Below are 16,715 nucleotides of genomic sequence, written 5' to 3'. Positions count from 1 at the left end.
AATCGGCTTACATGGAATGAATAATTTTGATTTTTAATGCAGCTTTAAAACAAATTACATGAAGCATCATGTCCCACATTAAACTGACCCCAGGCTGACCAATCTTAACAATAACCACTTAATGATGAGTGTCTAGCAAGGCAGCTGTTAGTACCATTTTTATAAGTGTTTGGTATGACTCAACCTGGGTTCTAACCTGCATCCTCCTGTCCCTGAGGCAGATGCACTAACCAACAGGCCACATGAGTGGTTGGCTTACATGGAATATATACAGTATATTCTGTATTTTATGTAAAATGACTTTCTTTCAATACAAAATAGCAAAATTCACATCCTTCACCTATCTAATTTTATGTAAAATATATCCTCAGACAGACAAACAAAACATGATCTTACAGATGCCAAGCCACTTCAAGGGAAAATAACAATCATTACATGCTGTCTTATTTTATCTTGTGCAGTCAATGTCAATCAACCGAAAACTGCAAGGTATCTAAATGTAGTCTCAGTCAAAACCTGATACTGGTCTTACATAGATAAATCCTTGTCACTGATTTTCCCCACGTCAGGTGTGTCCATTTAGTGGTACACATGCTTCCTACATGTCCCAGTCTTAGTTTCATATCTGTCGTCACAACTAACAATGAATTTTATTTTTGTTTTAATATTTATGATAAATCAAACATTTCAGTGGAAGATTTTGTTTGGTAATAACATGCATACCTATAAATGTACATGGTCAATTTATATCATGTATAATGGGTCGCAAACTGAGATACAAACAAGTAAAAAAACAACAATAATACTCAAAATAAACATTTTTGGAAGTGGGAGGTCGTTTTTTCGATCCCCGGCTGAGTCATATCAAAGACTTATAAAAATGGTACTAACAGCTGCCTCACTTGGCGCTCAGCATTAAGAAGTTAGTGTTAGGACTGGTCAGCTGGTGTCCAGATAATGTGACTGGGTGGGACATCATGCTACATGTCTGCAGAATGATGCCCCAGTGCTAGACATCACTATAAACTGCCACAATGCAGACATCGTAGCCATAAGACTGAATTTTTTTTTTTAAAGCTACATTAAAAATCCTAATCACACACACACACAATAACAATAATAATGACAACAACTTAACAGAGCATTTAATCTTTTAAAAAAGAGCTCTAAGCACTTTACAAAAATAACCTAAGAATTACCTCCACTAGTGTCTGAAGAAGTGGACTGGACAGGAAATTTGAGAGGAAATCTATATCACTGTCACTAGCCTCAGTTGCATCCTGCAACGCATCTAGATTGGCCTGAAGTAACTTTATGGCATCTGAAATTAAAGATACAAGCTGGTAAGATGCAAAAGAAACTGTAAAGAATACATGGGAAATGACGAGAAAGGAAGTAAATAAGAACTTAACCCGAAACATGTTTTTGGTCCTAAGATATCATACATATCTGTATTTAGCATTAAAAAAGAGATGATATCTATATCACTGCAACAACTCTGGTGCCAGATTTTCCAAAATCTGATAATTCTTCATTTAGGAAACATCCGATTACCAAAGAAAAAAAGAATATCTTCAAAACAAAAACTCTAGTTTTGTGAGATCAGCTATTTATAAGAATTAGAAAAGTACTTTTAGGTATTTCACAAACTGGATACACAAAGAAACAAACAACAAAATGGCCAATGGATGTTGTGTATTTGGGTTTAACAAAACATCAGCACAATGATAGGCTGCATGATGCTGAATACAAGTTCTCAATTAATGTTAAAGAACTGCACATTAAAAAAAATCTGAATGAAAAACCATGCCAAATAAACAAAGTAATACAAGAACAAAAACAGTCATGGATTGATTTGCATCAGAGCATTCATTATGCAGAAAAAAGATTTAGGTACCACAATTCAGGAAAACATGGGAGTGACGACAAGTAAATATTATAATGGAGTTGGCTAAACAGATTTAACAGAGTCCCTCTAACGAAGTAAAGTTTTTTGGGAATTCAAGGATGAGTTGGTAAATCAATTTATTTGTGAATTTAGGTGAGAAACTTCTTCAGACCACCAATCTGTTTTTTTAACTAGAAGAGCAAGCTCGATCAACTCTATGTAACAAGTGTACACTCAGATCAGGCCCCATTGGTGTCAGGTAGTTGGAATAAAACTGATCTCATAAAAACCTGCAGTTTATCAGATTTTTCCACAAGTACAGATATCAGTCATTTTTTTAAATATTTAGTGGTAATATATTTTGGTTTTGCATTGCTCTATAGAAAATCATGAAACTAATTGTACATTATGGTGTTTTTATCACAAAAAGCAATATTTGCATCAACGGCACTGGCAAGAGGAACCTCAGAGCAACCTGTACTAAAACCACATCTTGCAGATGCTATCATACATACCAGTAAAACTATAAAAATATTTGGTAACATTTTAATTTCAAGGAATGCCACATCAGGCTTGGTGTGTATGAATTTGATTTTGAACATAACTTTGCAATTTTTTTAGGTCATACTGCTATGATGTATGCAGTGTAACAGTTTACAGTGCTGTCTAGCAATGGGCATCATGTCGCAGACATGTTCCACCCAGTCACATTATCCTGACCAGCCCTAACACTAACCTATTAATGCGGAGTGCTGTACCATTGTTCTAAGTCTTTGGTATGACTCAACTGGGCATTTCAGGTTGGCAAGCAATGGTAGTTTTTATACAAATGAACAGTCCAGTTAATTTGCTTTATTCATTGTTTTTCTTTATCTTGTTGTTGTTGTTGTAGGGTTTAACGCCATTTTTCAGCACAAGATAGGCTATACATGGCGGCAAGTATAATTGGTGGAGGAAGAACCCTGGAAAACCCACCGACCCACGAGAAGCTACTGGCAGGCTTTCTCATGTACCAACGTTAGTCGAGGCTGAGACTCAAACTCACGTAGACAGAGGTGAGATGGCAGTTATCCGTAACAGTGAGTGCTTTAGACCACTCGGCCACTCGAGGCCCCGTTTTTCTTCATATGCACAGTTGAAAAATATCATTATTCAAAGGATGTTTTATCTATATTGTCTAACATACTGGTATGCAACTTTGACTTGTCTTAAAAATCGAAATTTTGGTTAACTACAGTTGCAGCATTATCCACAAAATGGTGACCTCTGACCTATGGTATAATTTCTCTCTGTGCTTTCGAGTAAAGTCTGGATCATTATCATCCTGTCCATTTGCACGTGCATTTGTAATGTCATACAACTCTTCCTGCAATGGTCAAGACTGTCCATCAGGCAGACAGTTGGGCAATGCTTTTTATATAAAGTAACATTGGTTTCATCCTAGGTGTGTGACATTTGGTATGTGTATTCACCGACTCAATTCAACATAGATAATATCAGTTGGGGAAGGGGAGTGTTGCCTGACAAGGCAGAATCATCCTAGAGGAATTTCTCTTTGTTAAAAACTGTAATCTTTAATTTTAAATGGTAATGTATTCTCCTTTAACTCAGATGTTCTTTTTTTTTATTTAACCTAGTGGAGCAGTCACCCAAAGATGAAATTACGAATATTTTTTTTGTACCATTCTCATTCAAATTCTGTATGTAAACAGAGTACCCTGAGGGTGGGAGAACATATATATTATTTTTTTAATGTCTTCACTGGGTATGTTAAACTTTTAAATGTAACAGCTTAAGAAATACAAATCTTATGTTGTTGGTTATGCATATGCTATGTGGGTAAAATCAGTGACAAGGCAGAAGTAGAGGTACAAATCAGCTAGCTGTCAGAAAAAAAATCTATGGATGTTGGTATGTAATATGGCCCATACTACTTGGGACATCTAGAGTGCATGTCCTGGCATAACTCTTGGAGAGATTCATGGCTCCAATTTCCTCTGCCATTAATGCTCATGTACCACAAAACCAAACGACCAACATATCTGCTAACTTATACCCAAAAAATCTATCCAAAACGAATAGCTCACATCACTCATACTCCACACACAAGGGTAAAAAGTGAATGATTCACACGTCACTTATATATCACTTAAAAGTGATGTATATTTTGCTTATAATTAAAGTTTATGTATAATTGAAATAAGTGAAGCATACTTCATTTATAAGTGAAATGTCAAATTTGCATATTCATGTACAGGTGAAATGCGGAATTTATATATAAAATTGTAATCCTTCATGGGTAGACCATTTATAAGCCAGTAATATAAGGGGCTTATTTCCTGTACGATTTGTTTCTGCAAGGACTATTTCTTATTTTCAACAGCTGAGTGTAAACACTATTTTTCTAGTTTAAAAATCTTGAACAATAAGATTTTCAAATTATCTCCCATTTTTACAGCACAATTTTCATTTAGGAGACATCATTATAATGACTGCTTCGGTGGCCTATTGGATAGAGCATCTGCCTTGGATGAGTAAGGTTGTTTTCGAACCACAGCCAAGTCATACCAAAGACTTATAGTAGGAGCTTCGGAGAGGTCATTTGTTAGAATCCCAGCCAAGTCATACCAAAGACTTATAATAAAAATGGCACTGCCTCGTTACGCGCTAAGCATTAAGAGGTTGTCAGCATGGTGTCAGGATAATGTGACTGGGTGGGAAATGATGCTATATATCTGCGGCATGATGATCCAGTGCTACACATCACTACAAACTGCCACACTACAGACATTTGAAAAATTGTTTAAGCTACGTTAAAAATCTAAATCACACAGTCACATCATTCTATGACTGGGGTTGAAAATCCATAAAAATATAACCATCCATTCAAGAAAATCAGTAACAAGGTTTTTAACTCTTTCATGGTGGCAACCATACATGTATTGGATATTGATGGGTCACCATTTTCATTTACATGTAGGAACATCTACATATATCAAAGTCTTTTAAACTATGTATCAATATGACCATTGATTCTAAATGAGTAATGATAAAATTTAAAGACAGCCGATAAGGTGGTTATATTAGATGTCAAATCAGCATCATTTTCATTAATAATAAACTAAATACCATATACATGTATTATCAACTGATGAAATCCCATGTCATGGTCAGATTGGCACCATTTTCTTTTAATACCAACTATATTATATGTCATAATTAGTTCAGTAGTGAAAACCCACATGTCAATTCGACCTTCTATTCTGAAGCAGAAGCCAGTATAAGATTTTCAAGATGGCTGCCATTTTGGCCATATCAGACATCCGACTGGTACAATTTTCATTTAGGAAAAACATCAAAAAAAGTCTGTTAGTGGAAACCCCATGCTGATATGATCATTCATTTAGAGTAATGATAACAAGATTTTCAAGATGGTCACAGTGTTGGCCATACCAGATGTGTGAACTGCACAATTTTCATTGAGAACCAACCAGACATTGTTAAAAGTCTTTTGGTGAAAAGAAGAACTCGTATTGGTCACCATGCCCTTTGTTTAACATTGCATGAAGGCTTCAAAATTGTATTACTAACCTATGTCTTCATTCAAATTTGGAAGACATTATATTGGCATCTTCAAAATGGAAGAAACAATGACATCTTGTGCAAGGAAAATCATATCTAGAACAGGTCAGGGTATGGAAGTCAAAATATTGATGTAAATTTTCACTGTAAAACTATAAATATCACGATGATATCAAAACTCTCGTCAAAGGCTCCTTTTTACAAAAAATATATCCTTACCTCTCTTTCAATAAGACCATGTAATGCAAGTGTGCAGTGAGTTGCATGGCAGTCCTTCTGGTTGTTTACAAGAAACAGCAATAAGAAATTATGGTAAAAGATGGACAGATGATGAGCAAAAGACTGTATCATATCTGGTATATTACCAGAAGAGCTAAAAATCATACCGTCAATCAACCTTATAATACTTCAATGATTTCTTCTGAGTATAAATAAGAGAAATAAATGTTTACCTATAAACCAACCTATAACAAATATCTTAACACTGCAACACCGTAAGGTCATCTCAAAAGCAAAGGGAATGCCGTTCTCAACATTTATTAAGAAAGATCAGCACTGTCCAAACAATCTGACAGCCCAATGCCTGGGGACCCTGTAATTTCAGATCGGGACCCACCTATATTCTAAGTCAAGTGCCTGTGGTGCTGTTGAAAAAAAAATCTAAATTTGACTGAGAAAAGTTAACTGTGCTTATAAGATGCAGAATTTTATTTCGAAGTTCTTGAAAGACTTGTAAATTATTAATATTCATTCCTATGTTACCCTTATGAAGACTGTCAACTTGCCATATTTCTAACAAAAGCTGTAAACATTGTGAACAATGTCATGCATGTGACAAATGAATGGAGAACAGCATGGGTTACATAAAATTAGTGCTCACTTTGCTGTGACATACATGTGGTTGTATCATCACCTAACAAAAATGACATTTATTAGACCATCTACCCATACAAAGCATTTTATAATTACAATTGACTGCTTTTGAAACAGAAAAAAAAAATATGTGTTCTGTCCACACATTCCAGTCACCAGTCTACTAGAAATCAAAACTGTTCCAGCAGTCATTGCAACCACCTTCAGCAGTGTCTGGTTTAGTAAATGGATTTAAGTTAACACATGTCTGCAAGAAGCTGGTCCAGTCCTACCCACTTATATCAAAATCACAACAAAAATACCAAGTTCCAAACAATGGTCTATTGTTACTACCAAATTTTTGTCATGTCTAGCTCAACATAAAAATTAAGGTATATTTCAGCAGAAGCCATCGTCCCAAAGTAAACAAATCATTAATATTCAAATATTTTATGTTGACAATCTGGCAATTCCAACCCATATTTAGTTCTACAATTACTTACTGTTGCCGCCAGACTTTAATGTTGCAGGCATAATAACAAACTTTGCCTTTCTGTGGTGCACCAAAGCTGACCAAAGTTAAGTCAGCACCAAACTTGAATAAATGCAATGGAATCTGATCAACTGCTGTCAAAGTTCTCTTTTTGTAAGAATAAATTAACTTTATCATTTTACAATGGCTACCAACTTAAAATGTCTATATACCTGTCCATTTAGCTTTCACTTCCCTTCTAACAGTCTCATCCTGATGACCTCAGAAAACAAATACATGTATCTAGGCCAATTTAAGAACAGTGTAGCATGTAAACAACAACTATACAGACATGTACTACTGGCAACAATGAAGATCACAGCGAACTGTTTCATGATATGTGTTTTTTTAATATATCTTTACTTATGTGTTTTCTAATAGAGTGTAGCCGATACCTGAATTTTCTAACATGTGATAACGTTGATTTTTCTTGCACAGTAATTCATGCATTAAGCACTGTATTACCAACTCGAATGCAAGTTGTCAATACACAAGTGTATTTTAAAATAGTCTGCCTCATTTAATCATAATGTCTACAAATTTCACTTATGCTGATGGTATTAGAATACCGGTAAGTCAAGATAAATGGGTTATACTGTAAATGATTACTTTATTGTTATAATCTTGAGTTTACGTCAAATGTGGGATCAGTTTTGGTGGTGCGGATTGCATGTTATAAGCTATACAGGCTTAAGAGTCTTTCATGACAAAATTATGTTCTTTGTTGCAGGGTACATAAAAAGGAATTCCTGACCAAAATTTATTTCTGCAGAAATGCCTCAATAAATAATGCAAAATTAGTTCAACATATTAAGTGGCACATACTAGCAATATCTAAAGTGTAAAGAGAAATTATAATGCAAGACATGGATGAACATTAATGGTGCTGAACCAGTATGAGGACACGGAAAGAGCAACTGGACATTGGCTGACACAAGCACCTGGAGGAAAACGTTTTCTTTGAAATATGTTGCGACCTGAATATACAAACAAGTCAGTTTAATACTGTTATGTTCATTTCTTTTCAAATTTAAAGTACTGTAATTGTAACATTGTGTGACAATTAATAGTAAGAAAAGTAGGACCCTTTTGGAAATGGCTTTTGAGTCAGGACTTGTGGAATGTGAGCCAGGGTTTGTGGAATTTGAATCAGGGCTTGTGGAATCTGAATCAGGGCTTGTGGAATGTGAGTCAGGGTTTGTGGAATTTGAATCAGGGCTTGTGGAATTTGAGTCAGGGCTTGTGATTTCCTTTTAAGTCACCATCCCTCATACTGTCAAAAGAAAATAAAATTCTTTGAACACTAGACAAGACAAAGAAACATTGTGTTACTTACTGGAGCCTGTACCATCTTCTGATGAAGACGACGCAGCAGGCATGGCTGACTGCTCTCCTTCCCCTTGATCTGAAAATAATATACCTAGTTTATAATTATGGCACTGCAAATTGTAAATTATATAAAATTAGGAATTCCAGGAGTAAGATTGCCAAACATTATTTGCACTATAATTAAGATGTCTTCGTTCCATATAATTAGAAAATTATTCAGATTAAATACAAATTTTCATTATTTCAGTAATTTATCACCGTGACAACACAAGGCATGAAAAACTGAAGCACAAAATAACATTTCTGACAAGAGTGCCTAAAAGGAACTGATACTATACTGGGTGAAAAAATATCCAAGAATTCAAGATATGACCATTTTGTCTTTGAAACTGCTGTGATGCACTCATTGGACGTTAACTTGGCATCATTTTCATTTAGGACAAAGCAGACATTATGAGAAGTTATCTGGTTAAAACACGATGTCACAACGATCATCCAGAGGGAGTAGCATCAACAAGAATTTTAAGACATCAGTCATAGCAGCCAGATTGGATGCACAACTGGCACCATTTTCATTCAGGATGTGGCAGATATCATAAGAAAGTATATAGTGAATGATCATCCATTCAGGGAGAGTAGTGTCAACAATTTTTTTTTTATGTATGATGTGCCATTTTCATATAGGACTAACTACTGTAGGTGTCATAAGGGGGATGCTGGTGGAAATCCCATGTTGACGTAGCCTTCCATCTGGGAGGAGTGTGCATGTGTGTGATTTGGATTTTTTTGCCTAGTTTTAATAATTTTTCAGTCATATCGCTACGATGTCTGCTGTGTTACAGTTTATAGTAATGTCTAGCACTGGGGCATCAAGCAGCAAACCTTTTCAAATTTTGAATACCATACATTTGCATTGTCCTGGTCCCTCGAGAAGGCTGGTAAGGTGATGAAATCTCTCCACACAGCCGTATTTGTATTTTATTTTATTTTTTGCTTTCTTTCCTCAGTTCCAGATGAGTTGAAAAGTCAGCAACCCAGTCTTTTACACCACATCTATCCCACAAATTCATATATTTTTCCGAATTCAGACACCCAATATATTACAAGTTAGAAACCTGATATTGGTACTCCTATCCTGTTATTTCCTGTCCATTTTTTTCCCAAACTAAAAATACCTTTGGTCATATGTGCCCTGATTCCATTTTTATTTTGCTCCGCAGAATTGTTATCAATTAAACTACATTAAAGACATTTATCCTATAGTATTATTATACGTATCAGAAACTAAATGTAAAATTAACTTTTTTTTCTAACCAAAATACATGTGTGTATATGCCTTCTTCTTTGGAAGTATTATATACATGTTTCCTAAAGCAACTAGTTATCACTACAGCATCTGCTGTTCCATTCTACAACTGCCATTAGTACAACAATATGTTCTCAGTTTACAAACAACCTGACAATTGTGACAAGACAGGACAAATAAATTTACATCAATACAGCAAATGTTAATTGTGTTCATCTTAAATTCTGTCCAATACAAAAAGAAGTCCATCTTTTTCTTCCTTTGCTGTTTAGTTGAGTATCACCATTTTACACATGCATGACTGTAGATTCCCATGTCCACTACAAAGCAAGCAGGGCAGACCTTACACGAAACAATATGGTCATGAATAATTCTAAAATTATGACAATTTGAAATAACAATTTTGTCTCGTCAGGAATACGTCATGTGTCACATATGCTTCCATACACATTTATTTTTTTAAAACTTCTGAATTTTCAAATTATCACTGTAACAATTTACTACATCCTATTTAGCTATCCTACCATGAACTTAGCAAAAATAAACACCCTTTCCCAGAATGTGTATACACACTTTTTTCTTCTAGTACCTAATTCCTATTATGCAGTTTTAAAACAATGTTTCACCCTTTTTCTTGCAACCTGGGTCAGAAATTATTTCAAATTCCACAAATTCAACTAGTGACAAATACTACAAATTAACAAGTTCAAAGGCCTAACTTAGTTATTCTATAACAGTGATAACCAAACATTACAAACCTGAACCAATCTTGTAATAAAATGAAAAAACTTAAAATCAAATGTCCTAAGGAATTTGTGTCAATTTTAATAAGAACTGGCTGTTCGATTATCTGACCGGCTTGGAGATTCAGTTTGTCTGTTGCCCACAACTTGTGTGGATGTATAAAAGAGCCTGTCTCTATACCATTAAGAGGAATAAACTCTGGGTTCAAACTGGTATATTTTACTTTTCCCCACACACTAAAAATCCCTTTGGTCATCACATGTTCTAGTTAGTCATTTTCATTAAGGAAAAAGCTAGACACAACATGATCCCTTCTGATGAAAACCCCATATCAAAATGACTTTACATTTCGGAAGAGAAACAAAGAATTTCAAGATAGCCAAGTATTGGATATCAAATCAGCAGTATTTTAATTCTAGATCAGCAAAATGTTTCTATGAAAACCTCAATAACTATCCCTTCAGAGTAGGAGTAACAATATTTTTAATACGGCTGATGTGGCAGCGATGTTGGATGTCCAAGTATCACAATTATAATTTTGAATCAACTATAACAAGGGATGATTCTGTGTGTAAAGCTTCATAGCAATCGTCGAAGTAAGTTTCTTCAGAGTAGTTGATAACAAACTTATGCTAATGGATGTACGACAGATAAAAGTCTATTAATTCAATACACTCTTCTGGACTACAATCAGTACAGTGAATAAAAGAATACCAACATGCAGCATCTACACTAGAATCAAAAACAGTTGGGTGGGGGTGACATCCCTCATCTCAAAAGGAGGGAATTTAAAGATATAAAATAGTATTAGAAAATATGATGTGCAAAATTTTAATATTTTATGCATCTTAGAATAAACATATAAATGCATCCAATGTCCAACAGTCAATGAACCGACTTGAAAATCTGCCTTTTGTTTGGGGCCATGAGTGTCCAAGTGGTCTAAAGCGCTCTCCATTACGGATCACTGCCATCTCACCTAGGTCTGTGTGGGTTCGAGTCTAGGATTTGGCCAACGTGGGTATGTGAGAAAGCTTGCCAGCAGCTTCTTGTGGGTTGGTGGGTTTTCCCAGGTTCTTCCTCCACCATTAATAGTGGCCGCCATGCATAGCCTATCGTGTGCTGAAAAAGGGCGTTAAACCCCATACCAGCCTTTTGTTTAACACCAAAAAGTGAATCCAGAGTCTCAAAATTCATAGCAAGACAAAGACTTGGAAAAGATGCCAACTTGTTAACTGCAAATCATATTAACAAAACACAGTAAAGTTTACAATTAACAGTTAACAGATTCATATTCATAAGCAAAACTTTGTCTTGTGTCAATTATAAGCAATGTATATTATTGTCACATAATTATCTAATAAAAAATTTTACTAGTCAAAAAAGTAAAATTGGTCAGGTCAACCTATAACTACAAATCACTTGAGATGGCATAGCATACTAAACAGTGTTGTGTGGTCCAACAAAAAAAACAACAATATTCCAAAGCTTTTTACTTTGCAGCATAATTATTATTGTTTGTATGTCAGCCATCTGTGTGTGTTTGTGTGAGTATGTGTATATATATATATATACACACACACACACACACACAATATAACCAGATATCTATACAGCAACTGTACAATAGAACATCAAAATAAAATAGGTACACAGACGCGGAGTATAACAAGATACACACAGTATGGCCCTATATGTAGATACTACACAATACCATACAAAGAATTTTGAAGTTGGACCAATTCAGCTTAGCTCCATTCACTTTTTATACAATTTGGAGCTAATGTTTTTAAAGCTCTAAGTAGTTTGGTATCGTCATAAAGGTCTTAAGATCTTGCTATTTACAGTGTATATTAACGCAGTTATGCATGCACCTTTTGTGATCTTAAATATGAATTGTAGTTGTAAAATTTAACTGCCAATTACTATTACCAAAGTATGTTCATGCATAATTTTTAAATGAACAGTATTTTTCAGCTATCACGAACTTCAGATGAAAATTATTCAGCATCATGGATTTTTATAACAATGGAAGTTGGACACTAAATTGTATCAAGAAATCCAAGCATTCTGTCTAAACATGACCAGTTTGAAATTCAATCTTTACACGGGATCACATTTCTTGGTTGGCTTTGTCCAAAAATTATAATAGTGAAATATGATCGGATGAAAATTTTATACTTAAATAATATCCATGCAACAGAGAACCGTTTCACGACAAAGTTGTAGACTATTTGTACCCAGGCAAAAATAGGTAAAAACATGATCGCATCATGTTAGGAATCATTTGAATGTGTTAAATTAATGAGTAAACATTAAAGTATAACCTTCTGAGCCAATCATGTGTGCCCCATAATGTACATGTTTTGAAAATGTGAGTCGCTTGTATGCAATGTTATGTCTAGTGAAGAAGACCATGTCTAATTCTTCCATGGAACAGGATTCCTAAAGTTGAATCAAGTTAATCATGTAAGTAAAAACTTACTTTTGCATCTACCACTGTTCTGTAATTAAAGAAGGGATGTATCATAGAGTCGCAAACATGGAATAGGTAGCTCTTTTCACCGGTTGTCACCTGAGTGTGATGTCCCAGCAGGCAAAATTAGAGAAATTGGCACATTTTTCGGAACCAGTAACTTCAGTTTTGTACAATGCAGAAAAGTCAATATGGCTTGATCAATAGAAAAATATCTCAGGAGTAAAACAAGCCATAGAGGATGGTCGTGTGCCTTTAAAGGCAGAAATAGCAGAAGGAAATGAAGGGTTGTAGGTGGAACCAAGTATTTGAAGTTAAATACCTCCTCTCTTATATATTATGATTATATAGTATGACAGAGTGGGTCCTATGTCAGAACGGGTCATGGGGGAAATCTGAGGTATTTTTGTCACTCTATGATTTTTTTCCTTCAAACCATTGTATTCTTTTTTTTCTTTTTTTTTTTTTTTTTTCTTTCTCAACATCAAGCTCGCGTCGAGCACCTGTGCTCGTAACTGGGTGTCGCTATTTTCAGACCAAGTAGTCTAAAAAAAATAATTGGTTTGACGTGGATTTAACAAGTGGTACAAGTTATATTTTATCTAACTGCACGGAGTCTGTCTGAATTGACATTCTGTCCAAGTAGTCCTATCTGTCCAAGATGTTCGAAACCTTAACCGATATCATGCCAGGTTTTACAGTCAGTGGCTTAGTTGGCGGGTGGGTGTGTCTGAACACTTAAGGTCCTTCGTAACTTATTTCGTATAGCCATATCCTATTGCATTAATAATGTAATTTTATACTGAACTTTCTCATTTTGCGTCGTGATTTATTATATGTGTTTAAAAGGAACGCAAATTCTTTGCTATATAGGTCACTTCCTGTTGATAGTAAGGTCGGCCATAACCGGTGTACCCAAACTTACGACGAAGAGGTGAAGCGAAAACTGACTCAACTATGCACGCTAATGTGAAAATATTAGAATTACTCTAACGACAAAAATGTAAACCTGCAAAATTAATGTCAAATAATATGTTTCAACTGCACAATTATATTTATCATACCTGTATATATCTTAATTCCCCTTTCAGAAACGACGCAGCAAAATAATCGCTCACCTGTAGTCACGTGACTAACCTCGTTGTATAGACGGTTTTCATTGGTCCAATCTGACCAAAATAGATACGAGATTCCCGGTGGTCACTCATACGTGAAGTATTCACGATGTGAATGTGCAGGCCTAGAGTCAATTTGCCGTCCCGTGATTAAAGTGAAACAAACTTAATAGGCCAAAGTTATGCAGCACACAGAACATGGTTTTTTTTTTTTTTTGTTTTTGTTTTTTTTTTTTCATGGTAGGATAGCCAAATAGGATGTAGTAAATTGTTACACAGTGATAATCTGAAAATTCAGAAGTTTTAAAATAATAAATGTGTATGGAAGCATATGTGACAAATGAGGTATTCCTGACAGACAAAATTGTTATTTCAAATTGTCATAATTTTAGAATTATTCATGACCATATTGTCTCGTGTAAGGTCTGCCCTGCTTGCTTTGTAGTGGACATGGGAATCTACAGTCATGCATGTGTAAAATGGTGATACTCAACTAAACAGCAAAGAAAGAAAAAGATGGACTTTTTTGTATTGGACAGAATTTAAGATGAACACAATTAACATTTGATGTATTGATGTAAATTTATTTGTCCTGTCTTGTCATGACTGTCAGGTTGTTTGTAAACTGAGAACATATTTTGTTGTACTAATTGGAAGTTGTAGAATGGAACAGCAAATGCTTTAGTGTTAACTAGTTGCTTTAGGATACATGTATATAATACTTCCAAGGAAGAATGTATATACACACATGTATTTTGGTTAGAAAACAAAAAGTTAATTTTACATTTAATTTCTGATACATATAATAATACTATAGGATAAACGTCTTTAATGTAGTTTAATTGATAACAATTCTGCGGAGCAAAATAAAAATGGAATCGGGGCACGTATGACCAAAGGTATTTTTAGTGTGTGAAAAAAATGGGATTTCCACAAGCAGCCCCCTGTGTCACCTACAATAGTTAGTCCTATATGAAAATGGCACGTCATACATAAAAAAAAAATTGTTGACACTACTCTCCCTATAATGTCTACTTTATCCTAAATGAAAATGATACCAAGTTAACATACAATGTGTGCATCACAGCAGTTTGTAAAGTGTTCTCAATGAGGGTTTCAACACTTCGCAGTTTAAAAGTCAAAATGGTCCTATCTTGAATTCTTGGATATTATTTTCACCCAGTATAGTATCAATTCCTTTCAGGCACTCTTGTCAGAAATGTTATTTTGTGCTTCAATTGTTCATGCCTTATATATATATATATATATATATATATATATATATGCTGTCGGGCATTTCTGCACACCGGAGGTTTCGGTCTTCAATATTGAAGCAAAACGCATATCGAATTCGACCGATTGACGAAAATGAAATGCAGCAATGCTTGCCATTTGAAAAGAGGCAATTGTCACCAAAATATTCTGTTCAAAATAATAATAATTTTGCACACACGGAATACCACCCCTTTGTTTTCAGGATTCGCGATATGTCCGCCTATTCCGCGAACAGCTTTGAAAAGATTTAATGTTTATCCATCGGACTACAGAAATGAAATGCATTACTTTGGACTGTTTCTGTCAGCAGTTCAGTGGAGTAATTAGGTCAGGTTTAAAGCTAGTTTTACAAAATTCAACGTAAAAATGCCAATAAATGGCAAGAGTTATTACGCAAACTAAACCGATCTTGTAAAAAGTTAGTAAAGTTTAACCATTTATATTTTAAAAAATAAGCTATTGCGTGGGAAAGAAACAACAACGAATAGGATGCAATGTGTTTACAACGTCTTGTTGATCAGGAAATCTTACTACAGAGTTTAGAAACAGACAATACGCCAGAGAATTTCTTGAGAATTTATGTTCTAGCGGCAAGTTGACACGTTCGGTGGCAGACGATTTTGTACGTGTGCGACAACTTAGTGTAAAATTGGGAACTTGGATTAAAATGCAGTATTGTTTTAAGGTATACATTTCCATCTTTTATATAATGTATTTATTTATATGATTAGAAAAGATACATAGTAAATCGGATTTTCTGGGTTACCGGTTCAAGAAGGTCATGGAGTGGGTCTTCATGTTGACATTTAGAAATCACATTTTCATCATCTGCATTTCGAGTCGAAATGTGGGAAATTATCTAAAATGACAATAGCAAATAAAATCGTATTTTATTTCCGCAGTATTAAGGTCGCAGCATGGATCAAGTGCATCTTCATCTTTAAATTTCTCAATGCGTCCTGAATTAATATAATCAAGTAACCCGCGTCTCTGTTTACATGATATATTCCTTTAAACAAATAGACTTGTCTATGAGGAGGAACAAGCCCAGCAAATAAACTTCCATTCTCTCAGACTGTCCATGATATTCACCTCTGCGTGCCAATTTTGTGTACCTATATCTTTACATCTAGCCTTTAATATATTCATAAAAGTCTCATTGATCCCCACTCCTTGGTTACACCATGCCCAATAAGCCATATATATGGTATCGGACAAGTAGATCTTCTACTAGTCCGATAAATCAGCCCCAAACTTGTACTGATACTGACTGACGTTTCAGGGACCCCTAAACCTTTATTCAGTATCATTACAGGCTTGGGGCTGGTTTTTTCGGACTCTGCTATACTATTTGTACATTCGAGGCAAGAGAATTGCATTTTATAATGCAATTTGGGCAATCGATTATGAGTAGTGAATGGGGTCACCCTAGGGACAATGGGAATTAGCATTAAAAACACCCTTGGGTCACTCTGGGGACTATGTAAATTTAACATTAACCACCCTGGGTCACTCTAAGGACAATGGAAATTTAACATGGGCAAAAAAACCTGGGCCACTTTAGCCTCAAGGGAATTTAACATTGGAGAAAGGAAATATCCATGCTAGGGACATTC

General features: G+C 35.0%; 1 protein-coding gene across 1 annotated transcript in view; it reads right to left on the bottom strand.

Moving 5' to 3' along the window:
• LOC149790509 (MAGUK p55 subfamily member 2-like) overlaps window positions 1–13,844 on the bottom strand; it is a 49,797-nt gene extending 35,953 nt beyond the window's left edge. The window contains exons 1-3 of the mRNA XM_089972562.1: window positions 13,774–13,844; window positions 8,191–8,259; window positions 1,200–1,321 (exon numbers count right to left, since the gene is read on the bottom strand). Coding sequence (XP_089828688.1) covers window positions 1,200–1,321; window positions 8,191–8,233 — 165 coding nt within the window. The 5' untranslated portion in view covers window positions 8,234–8,259; window positions 13,774–13,844. The remainder of the gene's footprint in view (window positions 1–1,199; window positions 1,322–8,190; window positions 8,260–13,773) is intronic.
• Window positions 13,845–16,715: the final 2,871 nt, after the last annotated feature.

This window comes from Sinohyriopsis cumingii, chromosome 10 (assembly GCF_028554795.1).
Source record: "Sinohyriopsis cumingii isolate HCF-2022 chromosome 10, ASM2855479v2, whole genome shotgun sequence".
NCBI classification, from domain to species: domain Eukaryota; kingdom Metazoa; phylum Mollusca; class Bivalvia; order Unionida; family Unionidae; genus Sinohyriopsis; species Sinohyriopsis cumingii.
The sequence above is the reverse complement of the archived record's forward strand: the minus strand, read 5'-3'. Positions and strand labels throughout refer to the sequence as shown.